This window comes from Heteronotia binoei, chromosome 14 (genome assembly GCF_032191835.1).
Source record: "Heteronotia binoei isolate CCM8104 ecotype False Entrance Well chromosome 14, APGP_CSIRO_Hbin_v1, whole genome shotgun sequence".
Classification (NCBI taxonomy): Eukaryota; Metazoa; Chordata; class Lepidosauria; order Squamata; family Gekkonidae; genus Heteronotia; species Heteronotia binoei.
In genome coordinates, this window is record NC_083236.1 from 26624497 (window position 1) to 26647389 (window position 22893).

General features: G+C 44.2%; 1 protein-coding gene across 1 annotated transcript in view; it reads right to left on the minus strand.

Moving 5' to 3' along the window:
* CALB2 (calbindin 2) overlaps positions 1-20143 on the minus strand; it is a 45705-nt gene extending 25562 nt beyond the window's left edge. The window contains exon 1 of the mRNA XM_060254392.1: positions 19881-20143. Coding sequence (XP_060110375.1) covers positions 19881-19971 — 91 coding nt within the window. The 5' untranslated portion in view covers positions 19972-20143. The remainder of the gene's footprint in view (positions 1-19880) is intronic.
* Positions 20144-22893: the final 2750 nt, after the last annotated feature.

Below are 22893 nucleotides of genomic sequence, written 5' to 3' on the forward strand. Positions count from 1 at the left end.
AATAGAAGAGAGAAAAATTTAAAATTAAGAAAAAGCAGTGGGAATGCGTGGGCAGGCAGGTGAAGAACTAGATAACGATTCAAATAATAGTGTCATATTTTTTTCAGAAGTTACAGGATATCTTGACCAAATGTCCTTCTTGACTGTGAACTTGATATGTTCCCTCTCTGCAAGCTCTGAAATATTTTTGAGTCACTAATTCAGTGCCAGTAAGGCTAAGTCCTTTCAGGCCCTCAATATTAACATTTTGGTTACCAGAAGTATCCTTTGATTAGTTCTTCTTGGCATCTCTTTTCAAAGCCTATGGTTTTGGCATAGCATATTTCATCATAGCATTTTCTAGTGCTTTGGAATATGCATTTGTGACTAGGAAAAAACTTCCCTGTGATGGCCACATTCCTATACGGCCTAGTAGGCTTGAGCCCAATAGAATAGAATAGCCCAATAGAGTCACCTGCTGTCAAAGCAGGGGATTTAGTTGCTGAGATAAATGTTTTAAAATGCTCAAGGTGAAGACTGAAAACCCTTGTTGCCTTCTTGGTGGCATAGAACATGGGGAAAGTTGAGTGTTAAATGGAGGCCAGTGGAAGCTAAAGAGAAGTGGGCAAAGGGCAAAACAGCTTACTGTATCCCAGAGGGAGGGGAATAAGGGTCAGGGGTTTCATGCCATGGTTCTCTCTCCCCGCCCTGGTCTAGCATGCTATAAGCTTTTAAGGGCTCTGATCACTCTGTAGCTAGAAGAGCCCGTGAGGGATTAATTTGGATTGAGAGAAAAGCATTTAATCATACACAAACTCAGCTGCAATGGGGGCAGAGCCCCTTATGGTTTATCATAGGGTGAGATGGGGGAGATGAAACTTTTATTGGGGAATTCATACTGAGAGGTGCCCCTCCCCAGCTTTGGTTTCTCTCCCACCAATTCTTTTGTGCAGTAGAGAGAGGGAGAGATAAGGATGCCTCTCGACTGTCTTAGATGGCTTCATTTTAGGGCTAATGGACAAGTCCCTCTGCAGTTAGCAGTGCTGTGCTGCTGCAGTTCGTGTCTTGGTGAGCAAGAAACAAGGTTGTTATTGTCCAGGTTGAGCCTTGCCATTCTCCAGAATTACAACAGATCTCTAGTTTACAGAAATCAGTTGAGGAAATGGTAGTTTTGAAGGGTGAACTCACACCCCTGATGAGCTTCTTCCTTTCCCCCAATTCTTCCCTCTCCAGATTCTATCCCCAAATCTCCAGGAGTTTCTGAACCTGGATTTAGCAACCTTAACAGATAATAATCGATGCCAGGAACTCTGTTTTCCTGCAATTCATAGGAAGCGGGAGGATGATTTTAATCCCAGCATTATACTTACTCTTTGATTTATTGCAGGCCCCCAGCTTGTTCTTCCAGTTTTAAAAAAGATTAAAGAGGCTCTGTCAGTTTCCCCTACTTACTCAGTCTGGTATATGAAATATGTTTGGTCTGGTCTTAAGAAGAGTGGGAAAGGAAAGGAAAGGTCCCCTGTGCAAGCAGCAGTCATTTCCGACTCCGGGGTGACGTTGCTTTCACATTTTCATGGCAGACTTTTTATGGGGTGGTTTGTCATTGCCTTCCCCAGTCATCTACACTTTCCCCCCAGCAAGCTGGTACTCATTTTACTGACCTTGAAAGGATGGAAGGCTAAGTCAACCTAGAGCCGGCTACCTGAAAACCCAGCTTCCACTGGGGATTGAACTCAGGTCATGAGCAGAGTGACCCCCTTCTAAACCCACTGCTTTCAGTGAGTTTAGAAGGATGCCATTCTTTTTCGGATTGTATAGATCAGGGGCGGCCAAACTTGATTAACATAAGAGCAACATAGAATAAACATCAGATGTTTGAGAGCCACAAGACAAGAATGTCAAATGTTTGAGAGCCACAAGACAGGGAGGGAAGGAGGGAGGAAGGAGAGGTAGAAGCAACATTAACTTTAAGTGCATTCTCCAAGTTGCTGGCTGGCTTGGTTTGGAGAAGTGATTTAAAGAGACAAATGCCTTCTCCGAGCCAGCCAATAAGGCAGTGGGGACTTTGAGAGCCACACAATATGTGTGAAAGAACCAGTAAATATCTCTTGCAAAAACTGGAGGATTGGGAAACCTCTAATCATGTGATACTCCCTAACCAAGCTGGCTTTAGAAAGTGCCAAGGCATAGTTGATCAATGTCAAAATCTTTATCAACTAGCCCTCTCGGGCATTAATGGGCCAACCAAAGCCCTTTTTGCAGGATTTGTAGATCTTGCTTCTGCATTTGATTCTATAGATCGGGGGTGGCCAATGGTAGTTCTCCAGATGTTTGTTGCCTACAACTCCCATCAGCCCCAGCCATTGGCCCTGCTGGCTGGGGCTCATGGGAGTTGTAGGCAAAAAAACATCTGAAAAGCTACCGTTGGCCACCCCTGCTATAGATAGAAACCATCTTTGGCAGAAATCTAGCACCAACATAGATAAATGTTTGTTGTTCCTTCTTCAAGAACTACATGTAGACATCTTTGCTAACTTAGGGTGGGCACTTCAGGTTCCCTAACAAATGAAATTCCAGTACTTAGGGGGGGGGTAAAGCAGGGACATGTCCTTGCCCCCCTCTTTTTCAACCTGTACTTTAATGATATAGTACACAGGTTGTCAGGTCCCGAGTTTGTCACTCCTACACTTGGCCATCAGAAAATCTCGATTATTTTATATGCAGATGACATGGTCCTAATATCTCTTACTAAGATAGGACTGAAAAGACTGCTGTTCCAACTAGGTGAATACTGTAAAGAGGAGGCTCTTAATATAAACTATACTAAAACGAAGGCTATGGTGCTTAAAAACAGTCTAAAAACACTCTTGGAGCATCCATGGTATTCCCATTGAACGATTTAGCTCTTTTAAATACTTGGGAGTGACTTTTAATGAAACCTTAAGTTGGAATACACAGAGCTTTTTTTAAGCAGGAACGCACAGGAATGCAGTTCTGGCTGGCTTGGTGCCCAGGGGTGTGGCCTAATATGCAAATGAGCTCCTGCTGAGCTTTTTCAACAAAAAGCCATGTGTAAAACAATGGTGATATCAAGGGATGTGGCCTAATATGCAGATGAGTTCCTGCTGGGCTTTTTCTACAAAAAAAGCCTTGGGAATACACATTTCAATATTGTCAAATCCTCCACAATAAAAATTATAGGAGCAATTCTGAGATTTTACTATACCAAGGGTGGATGTCTTGTGGATCCAGCGATAAAACTATTTTTAAGTAAGGCAGTTCCCCACCTCCTTTATGGCATAGAAGTCTGGGGATGGAAGAAGCATATTATTTGCAGACCGGAAATACATGTGGCTCTCGAGCCATAGCTTGGCCACCCCTGGTATAAATTGAATCCCAAAAGGGAAAGGTAACTTCTATAACCAGTTAAAGGCAAAGAGAAGTGAGGCAACCACTGGAAAGTTCCTGCTATGCATGGCCGGTCCAGCTTCTTTTCAAGAGGGTTCCCGAAATAGGGACCATCTAGACTCATCATGGGCATGTTTCTATAGGAGAAAGCAGAGCTGGACCACTTAGAACTATATAAGTGGAAGCCAGTGCCTTCAGTTTGGCCTTGAATCAAAGAAACAATGAGAATTGCTTTAGGATGGCTGTTGCATGTTCCTGCCAGACAGGTTTGGCAACAGCATTCTGCATCAGATGAAGTTTTCAAACTATATTTCAAGGGCAGATGGTCCCATGCAGATTGCAATACAGTAATCTAATCTAGAAGTGGCAAAAGCATGGACAGTGGCAGGAGACAATGAAAGACATAGCTAACAAATTGATTGGAGCTGTATAAAAGCAATATGAAAAATAAAAGCAGAAAGGACATGTGGGAATAAGGCAGGATACAAGAGCATCCCTGAGTTACAGAACTGATCTTTCTGGCCCATCTCAGAGACACCTTTCTCCTCATTGGTCCGTCGTCTACTCCCATCAGTATCATGTATGTTTTGACCTTAAATTTGTTCATCCTCAACCAGTCCATTACTGAGGGATGACACAATCTCACCGGGAGAAGATTAAATGGAGAAATAGAGTTGGAGGTCACCTGTGCATTGGTGATGCCCTACTCCATGACTCCAGATGATTTCTTCCAGTGGTTTCATGTATACATGAAAGATCACAGGTGACAAAAAATTGGTTGCTGTGGGACTCCACTGGACTGAATAGCAGTCACTAACTAAATAGCTGTCACTCAAAGACATTCCCTCCAGAAAGGAGAACTGGTGTACAACAGTACCCATCCACTCCTAATTCCACGAGACTGTATAGTATTACACCATGGTTAATGGTTGCTGAGAGATCCAGGAGAATCAGTTATTTTTTCTGTCCATATCTTGATGTAAGATAGCCATTAAGGCAACCAAGGGCAATCTCTGTGCTGGAGCCCAACCTAACACCTTGTAGAAATTGATCTAAATAATCAGCTAGATAATCTGGATAGTCAGCCTTTTAACAACAGTTTTTAGTTGGTTTTACAATCTGCTTCTAGCCTGAGGGCTATTATGAAGATTTTTTGGGCTGCCAAATATTTTATGTTTCTAGGGTTTTATGTGCCTTTATTCTTCTTGGTTTTATTGGCTGGTTTTTCATGCTTGTCAATTTTAATTATTGTTTTTTAATTTTATGAGCCAGCTGGAGTAGGTCTTTGAACAGGCAACATATAAATGTTTTAAATATAAAATAAATAAACTTCATCCAAGAATACCTGCCTTGCCTGCATAGCACCACAGACAGACACAGATCATTTTTAAGATTTATGAGGGTCCCGAGCAGTTGGAAGTTTCATTTGAGTACACACACTTCATTCATTCTTGCTGTATCCTGAGTAAATATTGTTTTTTCCTCAGTTGGAAACCTCCCTGATGCATAAAAATGTAAAGGTAGTCCCCTGTGCAAGCACCAGTCGTTTCCGACTCTGGGGTGATGTTGCTTTCACAATGTTTTCATGGCAGACTTTTTTCAGGGTAGTTTGCCATTGCCTTCCCCAGTCATCTACACTTTCCCCCCAGCAAGCTGGGTACTCATTTTACCGACCTCGGCAGGATGGAAGGCTGAGTCAACCTCGAGCCGGCTACCTGAACCAGCTTCCGCTGGGATCAAACTCAGGTCATGAGCAGAGGGCTCCGACTGCAGTATTGCAGCTTTACCACTCTGCACCATGGGGCCCTTCCCTGATGCATATAGTATATTAAACAAACTATTCTTATTTGATTCCTTCTTAGATGTTACATTCTCCAGGCAGGATAGCAACTGTGCTATCTTTGCCAGTTGTTCACTGATGGTGGGCAAACTCTTGCCCAAGCTGTGCTCCCTCAGTGAAATAGTGGGGACAGGAAATGTAGGAATGTTGTCACATGATGTGACAACATCACTTCCAGGTGAAAGACCCAGAAGTGACATCACCACATTCAGTATTCTTAAGAATTTTCCCAGCGTCTATGGTCTTTATAAATGGGTGAATTCCTAGAGCATTGTGATGGTCCCCAACCCAATGCCACTCCCCAAAAGCTTCCAGGATCACCAGGCACAGGTCTGGCAACCCTAGTTACTATGCATAGCAGGAGCATGCAGTGCTCATGATGCCCCTCTCCATATGTACAGTCATCATTTTGTGTGCATAGGGAAAGCTTTGGGATGTGTTCATGGGATACCACACATTTCATGGAATGTATTTAGACATAGCAAATCTGGACATGCACGTTTTGATATTCAGACAACATGGCAACCATATGTTTTGGGAGTAGTACACACTCCCAGATGCCATTGGATCCATCCAAATATAGTGTCTGAAGTGATTTCCAGCTGGGATTCTTTAGTCTGAATAGCTCCTTTCCTCCTTCTACAGGCAGGATATAAATCAAGCTAATCTTTAGATTTCCCTGGGACTGTGGGGAAAGGAGGGAGTTAAAGAGCTTGTGTATTGCCTAAACGGGGCAATAAGAGCTGATCCACCTGCTGAAACCAACAGCCTAGTCCCCTGGTTTTGGTAAAGGTAGTCCCCTGTGCAAGCACCAGGTTGTTACCGACCCATGGTCACATCCAAAGTCCTAAAATCACTCCTGCTTCTGGGATCAGGGCTGGAACTGGGGGCGGGGGCAGAGGGGGGTGCTTGCCCCGAGCTCTGATGGAGGGGGTGAGTGCCTAATTGGGTATAGAGTCCATTGTATTCTATGGGACCATAAGATAGAATGGCCCATAAGGGGGTGTTATTTTTTAATTTTGCCCCCTCTCAAAAAACATGTAGATCTGGTCCTGTATATGCTTCTGCTGACCAGAAAAAGGCTCTGATCCTCCCATACTTTGGAACAAGGTGGGTCTGATCCACCATATAGGGAAGGTTCAATTGTGGCTGCTAGGCATGGGCAGTTGCCCCTTTCCCTCTTTCTTCCCAGGAGGGTTGATGTCTCTGGCCAATGATCCAGTTGTACTGTGAAGAAAGCCCAGGCATCATTCCAACTCCTGGCTTTAACCTGAAGTGAAATTCAATATAAATCTTATTTGTGAGGGCAGCGAGGAGGATAATAGAAATGGGAGCAGTTCATGAAAACAAAATGGAGAAGCTCCATCAATGCCACTATTTAGCCAGTCCAAAATTAGAGCTATTACCAAGTGCCAGAAACAACAGCAATAAATCAAAATAATGTAGTATTGAATTATTCTTTCTTTTTGTTCTGTCTTAGTGCACAGTCATAAACCTCAACCCTTGCTGGCCTTGGGTCTGTATAACTCAGGTTTAATGCACACTCAAAATAAACAGCACTTTCGACTTTGTTAACTAAATTCCAGTATACTTCAGAGCACTTATCTGAGTCTTGCAAATGCAAATGTTGGGATTGTTTCTGATACAGCCTGATTCACATATGCAGAGGAATGAGTTGTTGAGGTGGTAGAATACTATGCACCTCTTCAAATCACAGGCCATGACTTCCAGCTTTGAATGTGCTTTCACTTTAAAAAAAAACAAAAAAACTTCACTACAAGCTAAAAACTAGCAATTTTTTAACATATGGGAGCATTCCAAAATGTGACCCTCCATGATTCTTTGCATTTAGTCCATTCTTGAGCGAAGTTTAAATGTTCCTTTTGCATTGTTAGCTAATGTACAGGTGTCATCGTTTAAGAAAATGTTTGAAAGCTTTCTGAACATCTATTTAGAATTATGGCTTTAAAATAAACTGGGCTATCATTAAACGTTTATATGAAAATATCCACACTGGTCTAAAATGCATTTTCCCCTTGGCTGTAGGCCTTAAGTTTAAAAGCAAACAGGAGTGGAATGTTTAATACTGTAAGCACTGATAGAGCTCAAGAATATGGGGCAGACAAGAAGAAAACCATAAGTTGAACATGGGGCTGGAGGGTGGGGGGGTTGGTGAAATCAGCCATTCAGTTAATGGATGGTGGGTTCTGTGGGAAAGGCAAGCTAATAAAGAAGCAGTAGTCAAAACGTGGGGATGGTTTGGACAACCAGAAGCTAAAGAGGAGGGCGAGAAAAAAAATTACAGAGAAAGAAAAATGACTGTAAGGTCACCCTTCGTTGTTAAATGAAGAAGGGGAATGGGATGTCAGATGGGGAAGGAGATAACACTGAATAAATGAGGAGGAAGAGACTTTGGAAAGAAGAAGATAGAAAATAATTGTAATAATCAATCATATCCCACATATTGTTACTAGACAGCAGAATGGATCAGCTGAAAATGGGACTGTCCTTTATAAAACAGGATGGATGGCTGCTCTGACAAAATGAGACAAATGCTGAGACTGCCCTTTCTGTGCTTCAGACGAATTCCCATTAGCTGGAATTCTGAGCTTCTGTCCTCCAAGTTTAAACTCGGAGCAGTTTGGGGCAGACAAACAGTGGTTGCTTAGTCGTTTCTCTCAGGTCATTTTTCAGCTCAAAGACACCTTCCTCCTACAGCTGTTTTTTCAGCCTCAAGAGGAAATATAGAGGCTACGCACTGTAACAAAGATTCCCAGTGTTAAGTATATTCTAACAGGGTCTGAACTTGCTGAGACTGAGAGGAAAAAAGACCTTGTCATAGTAGATAGCTCAATGAAAATGTCAGCCTGCTGTGCTGCAGCAGTGAAAAAGACAAGCTCTATGCTGGGGATTATTACAAAAGGATTTGAAAATAAAATGGCCAATATTGTAATGCCCCTGTCTGTGGTGCAGCCATGTTTGGAATACTCTGTGCAGTTCTGCTTACCATGTCTCTATAAGGACATTGTGGACCTGGAAGAAGTAAAGAAGACGGCAACCAGGATTATTTAAGGTGTTGGAGCGTCATCCTGATGAGAAAAGGCTGAAGACTCTGGGACTTTTTAGTTTAGTAAAGAGAGAGGGGTTATGATAGAGGTTTATAAAATTATCCACCATGTAGGGAGAGTGGACAGAGGTAACTTTTTCTCCCTCTTCCAAAATACTGGAACTCAAGGGCAGCCAGTGAAGTTGTAGAATCAGGTAGAAGTTGTAGAATCAGCGCAGTAGAATCAGGATGGACAGACTCATGGAGGCTACCAGACATGATGACTGAAGGGAATCTTCCACATCTTGTGACAATAAACTTCTGAATACCAGTGCCAGGGAAGGCTTTTAGCCTCCATGTCCTCTTGGCCCTCCCAATTATCTGGTCGGCCACTGTGTGAGACAGAATACTGGGCTAGAAGGACCACTGGTCTGGTCTGGCAGGGCTCTTTTTAAGTTCTTATACAATCCACCATCCCCCAAATTTGAAGTGAAACATTTGTGTGTGAGGTTACCTACTGGCCAGGAAGAAAATGTCCTGTCCCTTTGATACAGGTTCAGAAAAGGGCATGCTGAAGCTTTTTATGGCATGGAGCTAAATAACAGCCTGATGATTGCCGAAGATCAAACTAATATTTAGGGGACAGCTAGAGGGGCTAGTTTAAAAGCACTGAGGGGATACGCTTCCTTGTCTGCCAGTTTTCCCTGCAGGTGCGCACCCTGGACTCTGGTTAGCAAAGGTGAGGTTGAAGAGCGTGTGTGTGTGTGGGGGGGATGTTTTGGCCCTATCCAGGCTTGTAAACATGTTAATAGGTTTTGTTGGTAGCAGCAGCAATGCTGGGTGAAAGAGGAGGCCTGCCTCTTTTAGGCTGTTTACATAGCCTGGGATGGAGAAGGTGTTTTCTCAAAGCAAGTTGCATCATTTAATTGGTCCCTGATAGCTCTGAATTAATCAGAGGAGGTTTTACCAGCATGTTCCCCTGGGAACAGCAAGAGAGAGCTTCTCAGCACAAGTCTGAAAACAGAGGAGGGGTCGGCAATCTGCAAAGAAGGGCTTGGGATGCATGGGGAGATGTGAAATGAAAGTCTGAGAGATCCACCATGCTTTCCTCATTTTACTCATTTGATGCTATCGGAAAGGTAGAAGGGCAAAATGAATGGTTTTTCTCCTACTTTTTAATGCAAAGTATAGGTGAATTATTTATTCTAATCCAGGGTTATAAAAATTGGATACTACATTTGCTGGACCTGAATGGGAGTTGGGGGAATGGGCTGCCCCATGCCAGAGGTGCAGGTGGGCACCTTCAGGGCTTTTTCTTATAGCAGGAACTTCTTTGCATATTAGGCAACACACCCCTGATGTAGCCAATCCTCCTGGAGCTTACAGTAGGCCCTGTATAAAGAGCCCTGCAAGCTCTTGGAAGATTGGCTGCATCAGGGGTGTATGGCCTACTATGCAAAGGAGTTCCTGTTATAAAAAAAACCCTGGACACCTTTGATTGTTTCCATCCATCGGAGTATTTTCTGCCTGTTTTTCTAGCATCAGATGTGGGGGCATTTGGCCCTTTTCACTGGTACCATTTCCTTGATCTGAATGGACCCCAGAAGCTGCTATTAGCTCTATGAGTTCCCTTCCCAGGAGCAAATAAGAGTGTCACTGGAGGGGGAGGTTGTTTGAGGAATACCTGTATTATATATTTATTTATTTGCAACATCAAAGAGGCAGTATGTAAGAGACCTTCTTGGGGTGGCTCTCAGAAACGGATACGGACATAAAACCATTAATATTATCCTGTGTAAGCCCAGCTAATAAACCCTCAGAAACATAACACATTTGGCAGCCTGTTAAAAATGATCCTCGTGACAGATTGTAAAAGCGGTTTAAAAGACAACCCCCCTTGCTTAGTGCCTGGGTAAAAAAGTAAAATTTTGTCCCGGCTCCTAAAACAACGTGGGGTAGGTGCCTGGCAAGCCTCAAGGAGGAAAGCATTTCCACAGGTGAAGTGCCACCTCTGAAAAAGCCCCCATCTTTGGTCACCACCAATGTTCCCTCTAAGCTGTGGAGTCTTGTGAGCAAAAATTCTACTTTGTGAGCTACTGGCATTAAAGTTGTGAGCTACTGCATAAATTAGTGTGCTCTGGGGTTATCCTCCCTGAGCTAAGACAAAAATGTGTGAGCTGTAGGCTAAAAATCTGTGAGCCAGTGCACGCTAACTCAGTTTAGAGGGAACGCTAGTCACCACCTGTGACTGGAGATACAGAGAGTAGAGTTTGTGAGGAAGATCTTAGCTGGTGCCATGGGCAGGAGGAGGTAGCCCTTCACCCTGCCCCAAACCATTTAGAGCCTTTATATTTAAGAGGAAAGTGTTATTTCTGTGTTTAAAATATTTCTATGCTCCTCATAACTTGAGGTGACTCACAGGCAGTAGAAACCCACAGACGACCATTAGCAATTAAGCAGAACCAAATTAAACACCCCTCTTCCCACAGCATCAATGCCCCTTGTCAAACCAGCAGCTGCACTCTGGTGTTTTGAAGCATATGTTTATGGACATATCCTGCATCAAGCCTAGTTTCACTGTGAATCGATACAGCCCATTCTTCATTTTGGCATTCCAGCATTTTACTGTGGTGCAAGTGCATACTAAAAGAGGAGGGAAATTCTGATTTATGTTCCAGACCCATCAATCTGGAATAAAAATGTCTTCTGAGGTTCAGTGGACCCCTTCTCAGTACTAGCTAAAGCAGTCTGTTCGTTTTCATGTCACATCCCTTCTCTTTTTTGTTATTTACCCACTGGTGTTTCTGTGCAGCAAAATTTCCAGAAATTAACTTTTCTCCCAACGCTTCCAACCATTTTCTCCAGATGACAGAGATCAGGTGCCCTAGTGAAAATGGCTGCTTTGGAAAATTGCCTCTATGGCATTATACCCCATAGAGGTGCTTCCACTTCACAATCCCAGGTTGTACCCCCAAATCTCCACAAATTTTCTAAGTTGGAGTTGGCAACCCAAGACTGCAAATTCATAAGGCTGGTTTTTCTTTGCAGGGTGGACCTATCTACTAGGCAATCAACTAGAACACAGATGGTGATGGGATGCCACCCAGCTTTGTTGCTGCCTGCCCACAGCATTAGGCACCCTCAGCACCCATGGGTGGATAGCAGAGAGCCTGCTCCATCCCTCCTTCTACTGCAGGCCCGGCGTGGCCTTCTTTCTCCTTACCTTAGCCATACCTTGCCACCTCACCTGACTATGGTGGTGGAGGGCAAGGAGGCAGGTGGCACAGGCAAGAAGAGAGTGGGCACCATCTCCTTGAAGAAGATAGCAGGAGTTGTCTCCTTGCATCCCCCTTCCTCCCAGCAGCACAGGTGGGGAGAGGAGGGTGGGTGCCATTTTCCTGCCTCCCTGCAGAACAGGGTGGGAGAGAAAGGTGCTTGCCTTGTAGAAGAGCTCTACAAACCTTCCAGTCTTGTGAATGGTCCAACAGACTTACAGACTTCAGCTTTTGGGAGCCCTGGAGGGCTTTTCCTTGTACCTGATCTACCCTGCAAGGGAGCACTATCAGAAGACCAGAGTCATGCGGCTTCCCCGCCCCACCAGGAATGCAGAAAAGACCAAGGTGGGGAGCTGGAAGCCCACCCTCATTAGGATTGCAGTATTTGAGGTGATCTACTTTTCTGGCTGAGGCATCCACTTGCAATGTTAGGATTATTTTTTAATCGGACTTAGGGGAGTTTTCCTGACCTAGATCTTGTCAGATCTCTGAAGCTAAGCAGGGTCAGCCCTAGTTGGTATTTGGAAGGGAGAGCACCAAGGGATGCCAGAGTTCTGATAGGGGTGCAGGCAACAGCAAACCACCTCTGAACCTCTCTTGCCTTGAAAACCCCACAGGGTTGCCATAAGTCAGCTGTGACTCTCAGAACTTGTACCCTGAAAATCTTGCTCTCTCTAGGATGCTACTGGCCTTGAATCTAGATCTTCTATTACAGAACAACACGGCTACCCTCTGAAATATGTTTTAATGAATGAGAAGTATACAGCCCCATCAGCGTACATGATACTTTGATCTGAAATAGAGTGCAGCTTGCAGGGGTGCCCAGACAGTATGGCAACAGAAGTATTAAAGGAGCAGGCATAGTGAAGCCTGAGACCAATGCCGAGCTCCTACTTTCTGCTTTGAGGCTGCAAGTGAGGTGATGTCACTGACAAGCTGTGATAATGATAACTTGTCAAAATGATTATATTAATAACAGGTTGGAGAGTCTTGGCTCCCCTGGGAGCCCCCTCTCCACTCCAGCACACACTGAATCACCATAAAATTACACTGCAATAACATATTATTTACTCTGGGGTGGGGGAAACACCTCATTTCTGTTTTTTTAAGCTGTGCTTTTTAGAAATTAGAAGGTGTGAGTCGCTTTAAGCTCTTTGCGGCTGCACCTTGGCCAAAAGCTAAAGAGAAAAGCATTCTTCAAGAGTTCCTCCCAGCCACTCCCGGTGGCAGTGCCAGACACAGGGCTGCTAGAGCCTTCATACTAGATCCCATCAATATCAGACAAGTGACTTGCCAGTGTATTCCTGCTAGAAATTACGCCCTTCCAGTTGCGGAGGCATTTTCTCCTCCCTCTGATGAGCGTGTAACTGATTAGTTGTCCAAGGACATTTTTCTTAACAACTGTTTTTGAGCCAGTTCACAGTGAGACAGAAAGTCGACACACCAGAAACTGCTTTACAGTGTGGCAAGTTAATAAGGAGGAGTGTAAATGGATCCTTGGAAAGACAAATAGACTGGAGTTTCACTGGGGGGGGGTGCAAGAGGAACAGGCATGGTTGATTCTTTTGTTGCTATAATCGCAGGTAGGGCCCCTTGGGTGAGGGGTGGTTTTTCCCAAACTTCAGGCAAAAAGGAAGGAGAGTAGGCTATTGTAGAAGCAATTAAAATTTTCATTTGCAGAGCAAAAACAGAAAGGTGTGAACTGGAATGAGTCTTCCCCTCTTTCCCCAAGATACTTTTATGAATGTGTCGGAGTAGGGAGTTTTCTCCAAAATGGGAGCCTGTAGATCAGAGACACTAAGCCCCGCCCTTTCCTGAGCCTTGCATCAGTGTTCTCCAGCAGCATTTCCCCCCAGCTTGATATCCAGGGTCAAATCTTGGCTGGGAGAAAACTTACTTCAAAGAGTAACCTAGTAAGGTTGAGGTGGTGTCAGCCAGTGAGCAGAACTGGTGCCACTAGCTAATATTTTTGTGTGTTGTGTGCCATCAAGTCATTTCTGACTCATGGTGACCCTGTGAATTAAGGACCTCCAAAACGCCTTGTCATTAACAACCTCTTGCTAATACACTCCAGTTTTGTATAAAAACAGACGCCACTGCTTTATACATGAATGGGTGATCTCTTGCATATTCCCACAGCTACTTTTACATAAAGATGTCCAAGAGATCTTGCATCCAGAGGATGTGTAGCCTGATCTGTTGTACTTGATCTCTCTTGCATCTCCTAAGTGTGAATGCCTTCTTCACTTAAGCCTTGACCTCTATCCCGCCTCCCCCTGTCTGCAACCCAGGGGAGATGCCTATTGTTGGGAAGAAGCAAAGCTGGAGCCTTTCCCTCTGTTCCCCTGAGCTTCTACAGCTCTGCCTGCCTGGAAGCATATGCTAGCAAAACTTTTGCCTCTGTCCCTTGTTGTGCACAGAAAATTCTAATTGGAAAATCCTGTTCAGTTGGAAGTTCTGCAAAATGCTTTGGTTAGACTATATCCCTGTCAGTCACATATCAGCTGAATTATTCAGTCCCTTTGCCAACCTTCTTATCTTTCATTGTCTGGAAAAAGTAAGCCAGAGAGTGAAATGCCAAAATAACTGTTACATTAGAAGAGTTCAGATCACTCCTGAATGTTAGATTTTATTTTTATTTTTTGTTACAAATATCGAATATGTATATTTGCAGATTGGTGCTGTTCAAACTGGAGCTTCAGTTCTGACTGCACATCCGTAGATTTTACAGTTTCATCTTCTCGGTTTCATTTTGGACCTTGCTCAGTTTTTTTTTTAAAAGAAAAACATCTAGGACTACCAGATATGCAAGAGATGGTGAGAAGTAATTTCCATCTTTCATTAACCCTATAGCTGAAAATGCTGATGAGCGCTGGCCCAAATTAACCTCTGAGTAATCTGTTAATCAGCAAATTATGCAGAGGGACAACATATTGTGCAGATATTCAGATACCGTTACATATTGTTTTGGGGATATCAACATCCATGCCAAGCCCCCTTAACTGGAGCAATTCAAAACCTCATGACTATCATGAGAATCATGGTGATGTCTCAGAACATCTTAGGACCTGCACGTATGGCAGACAATGTTCCCTCTAAGCTGTGGAGTCTTGTGAGCAAAAATTCTACTTTGTGAGCTACTGGCATTAAAGTTATGAGCTACTGCATAAATTAGCTTTCTCTAGGATCATTTTTCCTGAGTGGAGACAAAAATATGTGAGCCAGAGGCTAAAAAATTGTGAGCTAGCTCACACTAACTCAGCCTAGAGGGAACACTGATGGCAGGTTATAGACTATATCTGGTTAATTAATTAATCATCGTATAGCATTGTATGTAGAATAGCCAGGAGATCTTAAGATTGTCTGGCAGTCATAAGTTCTAGCTCTTTTAGTGGTATGTACCACTAGGTGGTGATCTAGACTTGTTTTTATGGCAAGAGAGGTTTCAGAGGTGGTTTGCCATTGCCTGCCTCTGCCTCCTGACCCTGGTATTCCCTGGAGGTCACCCTTCCAAATACGAGCCAAGGCCAACGTTGCTTAGCTTCCAAGTTCTGACAAGATCGGGCTAGTCTGGGGTATCCAGGCCAGGGCACTAGATCTGATTTTCTGCACAGTTCAAATGATTAATAGTCTCAGGCTGGATGGAGGGATAGGGGCTATGATTTTGTTTGTGTATACTTACGGGAAAGCAGGGCATTTTTTTAAAAAAACATAATGCTTTGAAAAGCAGGGCAGTTGTGAGGATATAAAGACAGGCCCAGAGGCTGCATCTTGCCCATTCCCTCAGGTAGGTAGATGGTACTATCCTTCTGTATGGAAAAGGATAATGTTTCACTTGTATTGACTGTTAGGGAGACAGCTGTGCTGATTGGGTGGGCAGAGGCAAGTATCCAGGATTTATTCCCTGCAGCTAATAGACAACCCAGATACATTATAGACTGACTGGGTGGGGTATAAATAGAGACTAAGGCTTCCCCTCTGCAACAGTAAACCCACACACACTTGCCCAGACTAAATGAGATGCAAAAGATCAGTGAGCAAGAAAGATCAGATCATCTCTCTGTGGGAGACAGACTCGCTGCTTCAAGATCTGAGATCTCCCCCCCCCACACACACACACACTATTAACGGGGGAAAGACAAGCACCCCCTCCTGTTCATTTGCAAAGACTGCGGGGATGAGAGATTTTAAAACCAGACCATGCAGAAGACATGTGCTTGAAGCCCTGTTCCTCCCCCTCCTCCTCAAATAAGTTTCACCCCTACTAGGAAAAATATTGGGATTTTAATGGGATGGGGGAAATTGCTGAAAGTTCTGCAGCACAGTGAGATAAAGGGGAGTTGAGCTCCCCTTCGCAAGTCTCTTGTTTTATTTAACACAGACCCACGTGAAGATCCCAGGAGGAGGGAGGGAAATTCATATACGCCATTTTGCACTTGCAGGCAAGCATTTAAATAATAGATCAGGGATGCTTTTCCCTCTTTGCCATCATTACTTGGATGAAAGGATATGACCACTTGTTAACTTTTGCTTTTCACTCCTAGTTTACCTGCTTGCTGCGCCTTAATTTGCAGCTATCTGACATCTTAAACATATTCATTACTTTGCAATGCCCTCTCCGCCAGCCAGCCAATAATGGGTGTTTCCTATTCTGACCATCCCATTTTTTCTTGTAACTTCCCAGTGCCAGGTTCAGTGGAGTTTTTGGGAGGGAGATCATGAGTAGGTTACCCTCAGAGGGACCCCTTAACTTGGAGAGGGGAAGTGTGCAAAAGAATTCTCTCACCTTGCATCTACCCTTCTTGGAAGCTCTGTCAATGGAGAACCATTGCACTATTGGAGGATGGTGAACTGTTTGCTTGTCTTAAAGGTCCTGGCCTCACCTGACTTCACCACCTTTAGTGCTTGTCCATCCTTCCATCCACAGGGTAGAACAACCTTTGAGTTCAGTTTTAGATTTAGATAGAGCAGTTTCACATACTCCTGGAGGTTAGGCTAGTTTAGCTCAGAGAAACGCACACCAAATCATAGCACTGGGGATTATCAGAAAGCTATGAAGCCCAGTTCTCTGCACTGAGATAGGAACCCTCACCACCACTCCTTCTCTTGGATTAATCTACACTGAACAAGGGAACTACAGAGCAGCTGTCTCCCAGAGACTTTACCAAGGGGGCCAAGACGCATTGTATGTGAAACAAAAAGCCACTCGAAAGCTAAGTGGTATTTCTTCTTCACATCCCCATGCAGCCACCAGCTACTATCCCCTAAATGTGAAGCAAAATGCATCCTGCAAATGTATTCATAATCTTATAGTGTTTGGGGTGGTGCATCCCACCCTGACTTCATTTATTAGCTGCTGCAGTGCTAGCGTTCCCCTCTTTACAGGGAATTCAGAAGGATTAACCATTTGAGGATTAACCCTCCCAGTTCTTAGTTCGATACTCTATTCAGTAGATGGCACTGGCTTTCAGATGCCTCAAACAGATGTGCAGCAGGAGTTCCATGTTCAAAATTTAATTCTTAGGCCTTCTCCTGTGCCATTTTCCTGATGCGAAACAGCTCCAAGGAGCTCCTATTTGCCCTGGTGGAAAAGATTTACAGCTACATGCAAATGTTTTCAGTGATGGAAATAGTTGCTCTCTTAGGTTGGGAAAATTAAGCCCACTGTAGTCATGACCTGAAGAGCCCCATGGCACAGAGTGTTAAAGCTGCAGTACTGCAGTCCTAAACTCTGCTCACAACCTGAGTTCAATCCCCGGCGGAAGCTGGGTTTTCAGGTAGCCAGCTTGAGGTTGACTCAGCCTTCCATCCTTCCGAGGTCGGTAAAATGAGTACCCAGTTTGCTGGGGGGAAAGTGTAGATGACTGGGGAAGGCAATGGCAAACCACCCCGTAAAAAAGTCTGCCGTGAAAACGTGAGAGCAATGTCACCCCAGAGTTGGAAACAACTGGTGCTTGCGCAGGAGACCTTTTCTTTCCTTTTTAGTCATGACCTGAATTGGACCCCTTTGTGCCTAGAAAAAGAGGAGGAGGAGGAGATTGGATTTATACCCCACCGTTCACTACCCGAAGGAGTCTCAGAGTGACTTACAATCTCCTCACAACAGACACCCTGTGAGGTAGGTGGAGCTGAGAGATCTCTAACAGAAACTGCTCTTGTGAGGAACAGCTCTGTGAGAACTTGTGAGTGACTCAGTGTTCTAGGAATTAAGTTCTATGCACAGAACTCCCAGACCGCTTCTTTGCCTGGACGGATGGAGGACATGAGGACTTTATAATGTGTGAATTGGTCAGGCTGAAGACAAGCACAAGTTTTTTTTTTTAGCTCTTAGTCCAGTCCAGTAGTCATAAAACACCCTCACATTTCTTGAGATACTTTGGACTGACTACTCACATTCATGTTTTGATTAACATGTGGTGGAGTTCTGAACTATCCAGTGACTTTACTGTTAATTATTATAGTCATTATTTTATAATGTATAGTTTACTGCATTGCATTTATAAGGAAAGGCAGTAAAGAGGTTAGTAGGTAAACAAACATACAACTGCCCATTCATAATCCCTGAGCCACCATCCTTTGCCCAGAGATTGTGGCAGATACCACCTAGAGCCGCAAAGTTAGTTGTTACCAAAATCCATCAACTGGAGTTCATTGCAACAGCCTTGGCTATTCGCAGTAAATAAACTTGAACTAAATTAAGTTCAATTTGCTGCTGTGAATCTGTCTGTGAATCTCCCCCCTCCTTCTGCCCCAATCCAGATCCTCTGTTCTCCAGTGTACCCCAAACAAAGATTCCAGATTCTGAGAGTGGAGTACTATGTATGTCATTCCAAATGACTCAAATAAAAGATACACTTAGAGAAATACGTTGTAGAGGAAGGGAATGATTCCTTGCCTTGGTGTTTTCAGCCACTTTGTCTTAGATGCAGTTCCTTCTCTACTTTAACTGCATTTAGGAAGACCATGATGATGGGCAACATTTCCCAACCATAAAGAGGCATAAGAAAAATTACATATGTTAAGTGCCATTATGTTTCAGCTGACTTACAGCAACCTCAACAAGGGGCTTTCAAGGCCACTAAGAAGCAGAGATGGTTTGTCATTGCCTTCCTCTGCAGAGTTGTCCTTGGTGGTCTCCCGTCTAAGTGCCAACCCTGTTTAGCTTCCAAGATCTGATGAGATTCAGCTATATCATGCTACCCCCTTAGAAAAATTAGTGGTTGTTAATCAATTAAAAAATTGTGGCTATTCATCATTCATTGAGGGAAAAAATGAAGTCCTGAAGTATTCTTCATATGTTTTATCTCTCTTTGTCTGCACCTCTGTGAGGCTGTTTCTTTCCCCAACTGTTCCAGAGAACACAATCACAAGCCTTGAGTTCATCTCCCAAATTCTGCTTTCCCTGGGCTCCCTCTCTTATTCATGGCTGGGTTCTTGAAGGGCACTCTTTCTTGATTCAGTCTGGTGTTCCATGTAGCTTCTGGACTACCATTTGGACTCTTTTCTGTGCAAAAAGCATTCCTGGATCACAGCACCACCAAGTCACCATCTGTTTCTCTGTCCTTCTGACTTACCATCACCTGCAGTTGCTGCTTAGAGATATCTAAGTAAAATCCAGCAATATCCCCCAACACAGCAGAGATCTAGAGAGAAGAGCTCATAGCCATGATACTAGACAGCTGTAAGAACTGCTGTCAACCACAGTGACATGAGTTATTACATGGAACCAAAGTTAAGTTATCCACCTTCTGTTGCATTTGACATCCCACCCTCTTCTTAATATTATAACCTGATGTTAAGAAAGCGGTCAGTGGCCAGGAGCATGGGACAGAATGCAAAAAGTTTGCTAACATGCATAGTTTATAAACATCAACATTAAACAGAAAATGAAAGGTAGACTTAATCACAGTCCCCAAATTGGCTGAATTCTGTACGTAAAACTCTTTGAAATTAACATTTCAAACAGTTTCATAATCTCTGTGCATTGTTCTCTGTTCATTCACCCTTTTTCTTAAGGCCTCAATTTCTTTTTTATGCATAACATCTCTTTTTATGCTTCACTGTATTCTACATAACAAAGGCAGACAACAGAAACTTCTTTACACTATTAAGTAAAACACACAGCCTGGTTTAAAACCTTTAACAAAATAGAAGGGAACTTAAAATGCCCATGATATGGCAAGTCTCATTTTAACAACAGATATCAGCTCCAGAACTGGATACCCCACGCCCTGCAGCTGCATGTTGGCAACAATTTATTTTAAAAAAGAGCAGTTGTTCAAAAAACAGTGAACTGGGTGGAAGTTTGTTCTTCCCATTCATTCCTACTGACCGTCAGCATCGTAATGCTTCCAGATGTCCAGGAACTGGGACGCTGTCAGCTCCGCCAGATGCAAATAAGGGGGCTGCTGCTTCCCGGCCATGAGTGAGCTGGTCCCTGACAGAGATGTTCTTTCCTCTGCTTTCAGCACCGGGAACTGTCCACCAGCTTCTCCGTTCCTTCTCTGCTCTCGCTGGCTTTATAAACTCTTCAGAGCCTGCAAAGGATGACAGCATCCACCAGAGGGCTGCAGATTCTGGGACACAGCAGCAGAGAGAAAGGGTGCCAGGAGATTTAACTGGGGGAGTGCAGGTAGGTGGCTCTGGTCCGGAGGTTCCAGCAGTCCACTGGCCGGTTTAAGGCCTCAACCTCGGATGCCATCAAGATAGCAGGGAAGGAGATCTAAAGGGAAGATCTGATGCTTGTTGCCTCTGGTTTCTAGACAGGGCAGCTAATCCACACAGAGAGTCTCCATAGCTGGCAAACACACTGTGCCAGGTGTTCTTCCAAACACAATGTTATTTCTAAGGTTGGCAAAGGATGGCAGAGCTGCTGTTGCACTACTTGCCAGGTGGTCAAGAACAGTCAGGACAAAGGCATAGGCTGAAAAGGCTTGGCCAGTGTCCACTCAGGGGAGCAGGTCAGGCTTTCTCCCTTCTCCATATACCATGGTGATTTTGCTTTGCCAAGAGTAGGTTTCTGAACCACACTGCAATTAATTCCCCACTCAGTCCGCAAGTCCGCAGTTTTTTGCATTCTGCACAGACTATATTTCAGGTTTAAAAAAAAAAACCCACAACCAGCAGTGCATGTAAAGGGGTTGGCCACTCCTTTTGTCATGTGACAGTGAAGCCCATTGCAAAGAGCAGAACAGGCATCCCCCTCAGACATAGCAGCTGTAAGGTTGTTACACAGTGATGATGTCTCTGAAGGTGCTTGGCTTGAGTCCTCTGGAGTGAGATCGTGCTCAGATGATCAGTGCAGCCTTAGGCAGATAGGAGGCTAAGGAATCAAGCCTAGGGTTAAGTCTCTGTGTCGCGACCACCCCAGACCTCAGGAAAAGGCTTCTTTCTTCAGCAGTTAAAGGGTGTCATCCTTCAGCAGTTAAAGGGTGTCACCCATCTTCTCTGGGGCTGCATAGCAGAGACATCTGTAACAGCAGGGCCATCTGTTGGCCAAGGTGAGCCACCTCTATCCCTGCAAGGTCCTGCAATGGTGCTGCAAAGATTAAAGGGAACTTCTGGGATTCTTTTTAAAACAACACTTAAGCTGCTGAGTTCCAGTACTGGCAGAAAGGTGGGAAGTGTATACACTACAAACACATATATATAGAAGTGTATGCCTGCTCAGGTTTTTCTTGGAAAGAGTCTTTCCAGGGAGGAGTTGTGGATCTACCCTAGAAAGATCCTCCTCCCACTAATGAGCTCCTCTGAGACCCTGGTTACTCTGTACTTTCTGTCATTTATTAGCCAATGTTGTCTCTGCAGCCAGCTGCTGTCAAGCCAAATGCCAGAACCAGTATTCTGTGCACAAGCACTGTGGTGTAGTGGTTAGAAAATCAGACTTGAAATTGGGAGGTCTGGGTTCAGACCCATACTTCGCCATGAAGCTCACTAGATAAACTTGAATATGCATCTCCTCCCCCCCCTCTCACAAGTTTGTTGGAAGTATAAAATGGAGAAGCTGAGAAGAAATGAATGTTTTGAACTCCTCAGAGGGACAAATTTGCATTGGTCATCCTGAGTTCAGATTTTGAGGTTTCTGGCTGGATCAAAACATGTTTAGCACTGGCTTAAGCAGTGATGTCACACATTTTTGCAGTGCTTTCTGCCCAAATCAGGAAGTGGGGGGGGGGTGAGATTTAGGGAGAGACTAGAGAAAATGAGCAATTGAGGTCATTGCTATAGTCTGATTCAACCAATCACTGGTCACATATATTTGGGCCATACAGCATTGCTTATATATGGGCTGCAAAAGTTGCCCTATGAGGGTGATGAAACAGAAAAGTGTTCATATTAAAGGTTTCTGGAGTTCTTATTTAGGAAGACAGCAGACTGGAAAACAGAACACCTCTTCCATTCCTGAATGAAGAAAAACTTGTGATGGTTGGGTGCCAAAAACTTCTTTAAATAAACCAATCCCTGCAGTGAAAGAAAGCTCAGCTGAAGTTCTTGGTGCAAGAGCAGGGGCCTGCTAGCCCTAGAACAAGTCCAAGTCTGCTCTGTGCCCTCTACTTGGGAATTTAATTTCCCCACTTCAACACACATAATGCCACCTTCTACCATGTCAGAATGTTGACCTTTAAAGGTCAGTGCTGTCTAAGTAGCAGTGGCTCTCTGGGGTCTCAGGCAGAGATCTTTCCCATCTCCAAACTCCCATCTCCAGGCAAAAACTGGAGATTCCTGGGATTGAACCTGGGACCTTCTGCACACAAAGCAGATGCTCTGTCAATGAGCCATAGCCTCTCCCCACAAATTTGTTCTGTGATTATTGGATGAAGCCACTTTTGAAACAGATGGTGGCCAGATCTGAATAGGCACAGTTCAAGATTGCTTCATCCTCTCCTGGGCCTGTGCTGCAGTTCTGCGTTAGGAAGACAGTAGATTGGAAAACAGCTAAGCTCTTCTGTATACACATGAGTCCTGGAAAAAAAACCCATTCTAAGAGGCACCAGGGCTTTTTTTTGTAGAAAAAGCCCAGGATGAACTCATTTGCATATTAGGCCACACCCCTAACATCACCATTGTTTCACACAGGGCTTTTCTTTAGAGAAAGCCCAGCAGGAACTTATTTACATATTAGGCCACACACCCTGACACCAAGCCAGCCAGAACTGCGTTCCTATGTGTTCCTGCTCAAAAAAAAAGCCCTGAGAGGCACCATAACCTTGTGGGAGGGGGAAAGCAAATATCAAGAGAAAAGGTCCCTTGCTCATTTGCATCAATGGGTAGCCACTGATGAGGTTTGCTGTGGTCTCCTTCCCCGCGCCATCAGTTCTCCTTCAACACCACAGATGCTGAGCTGG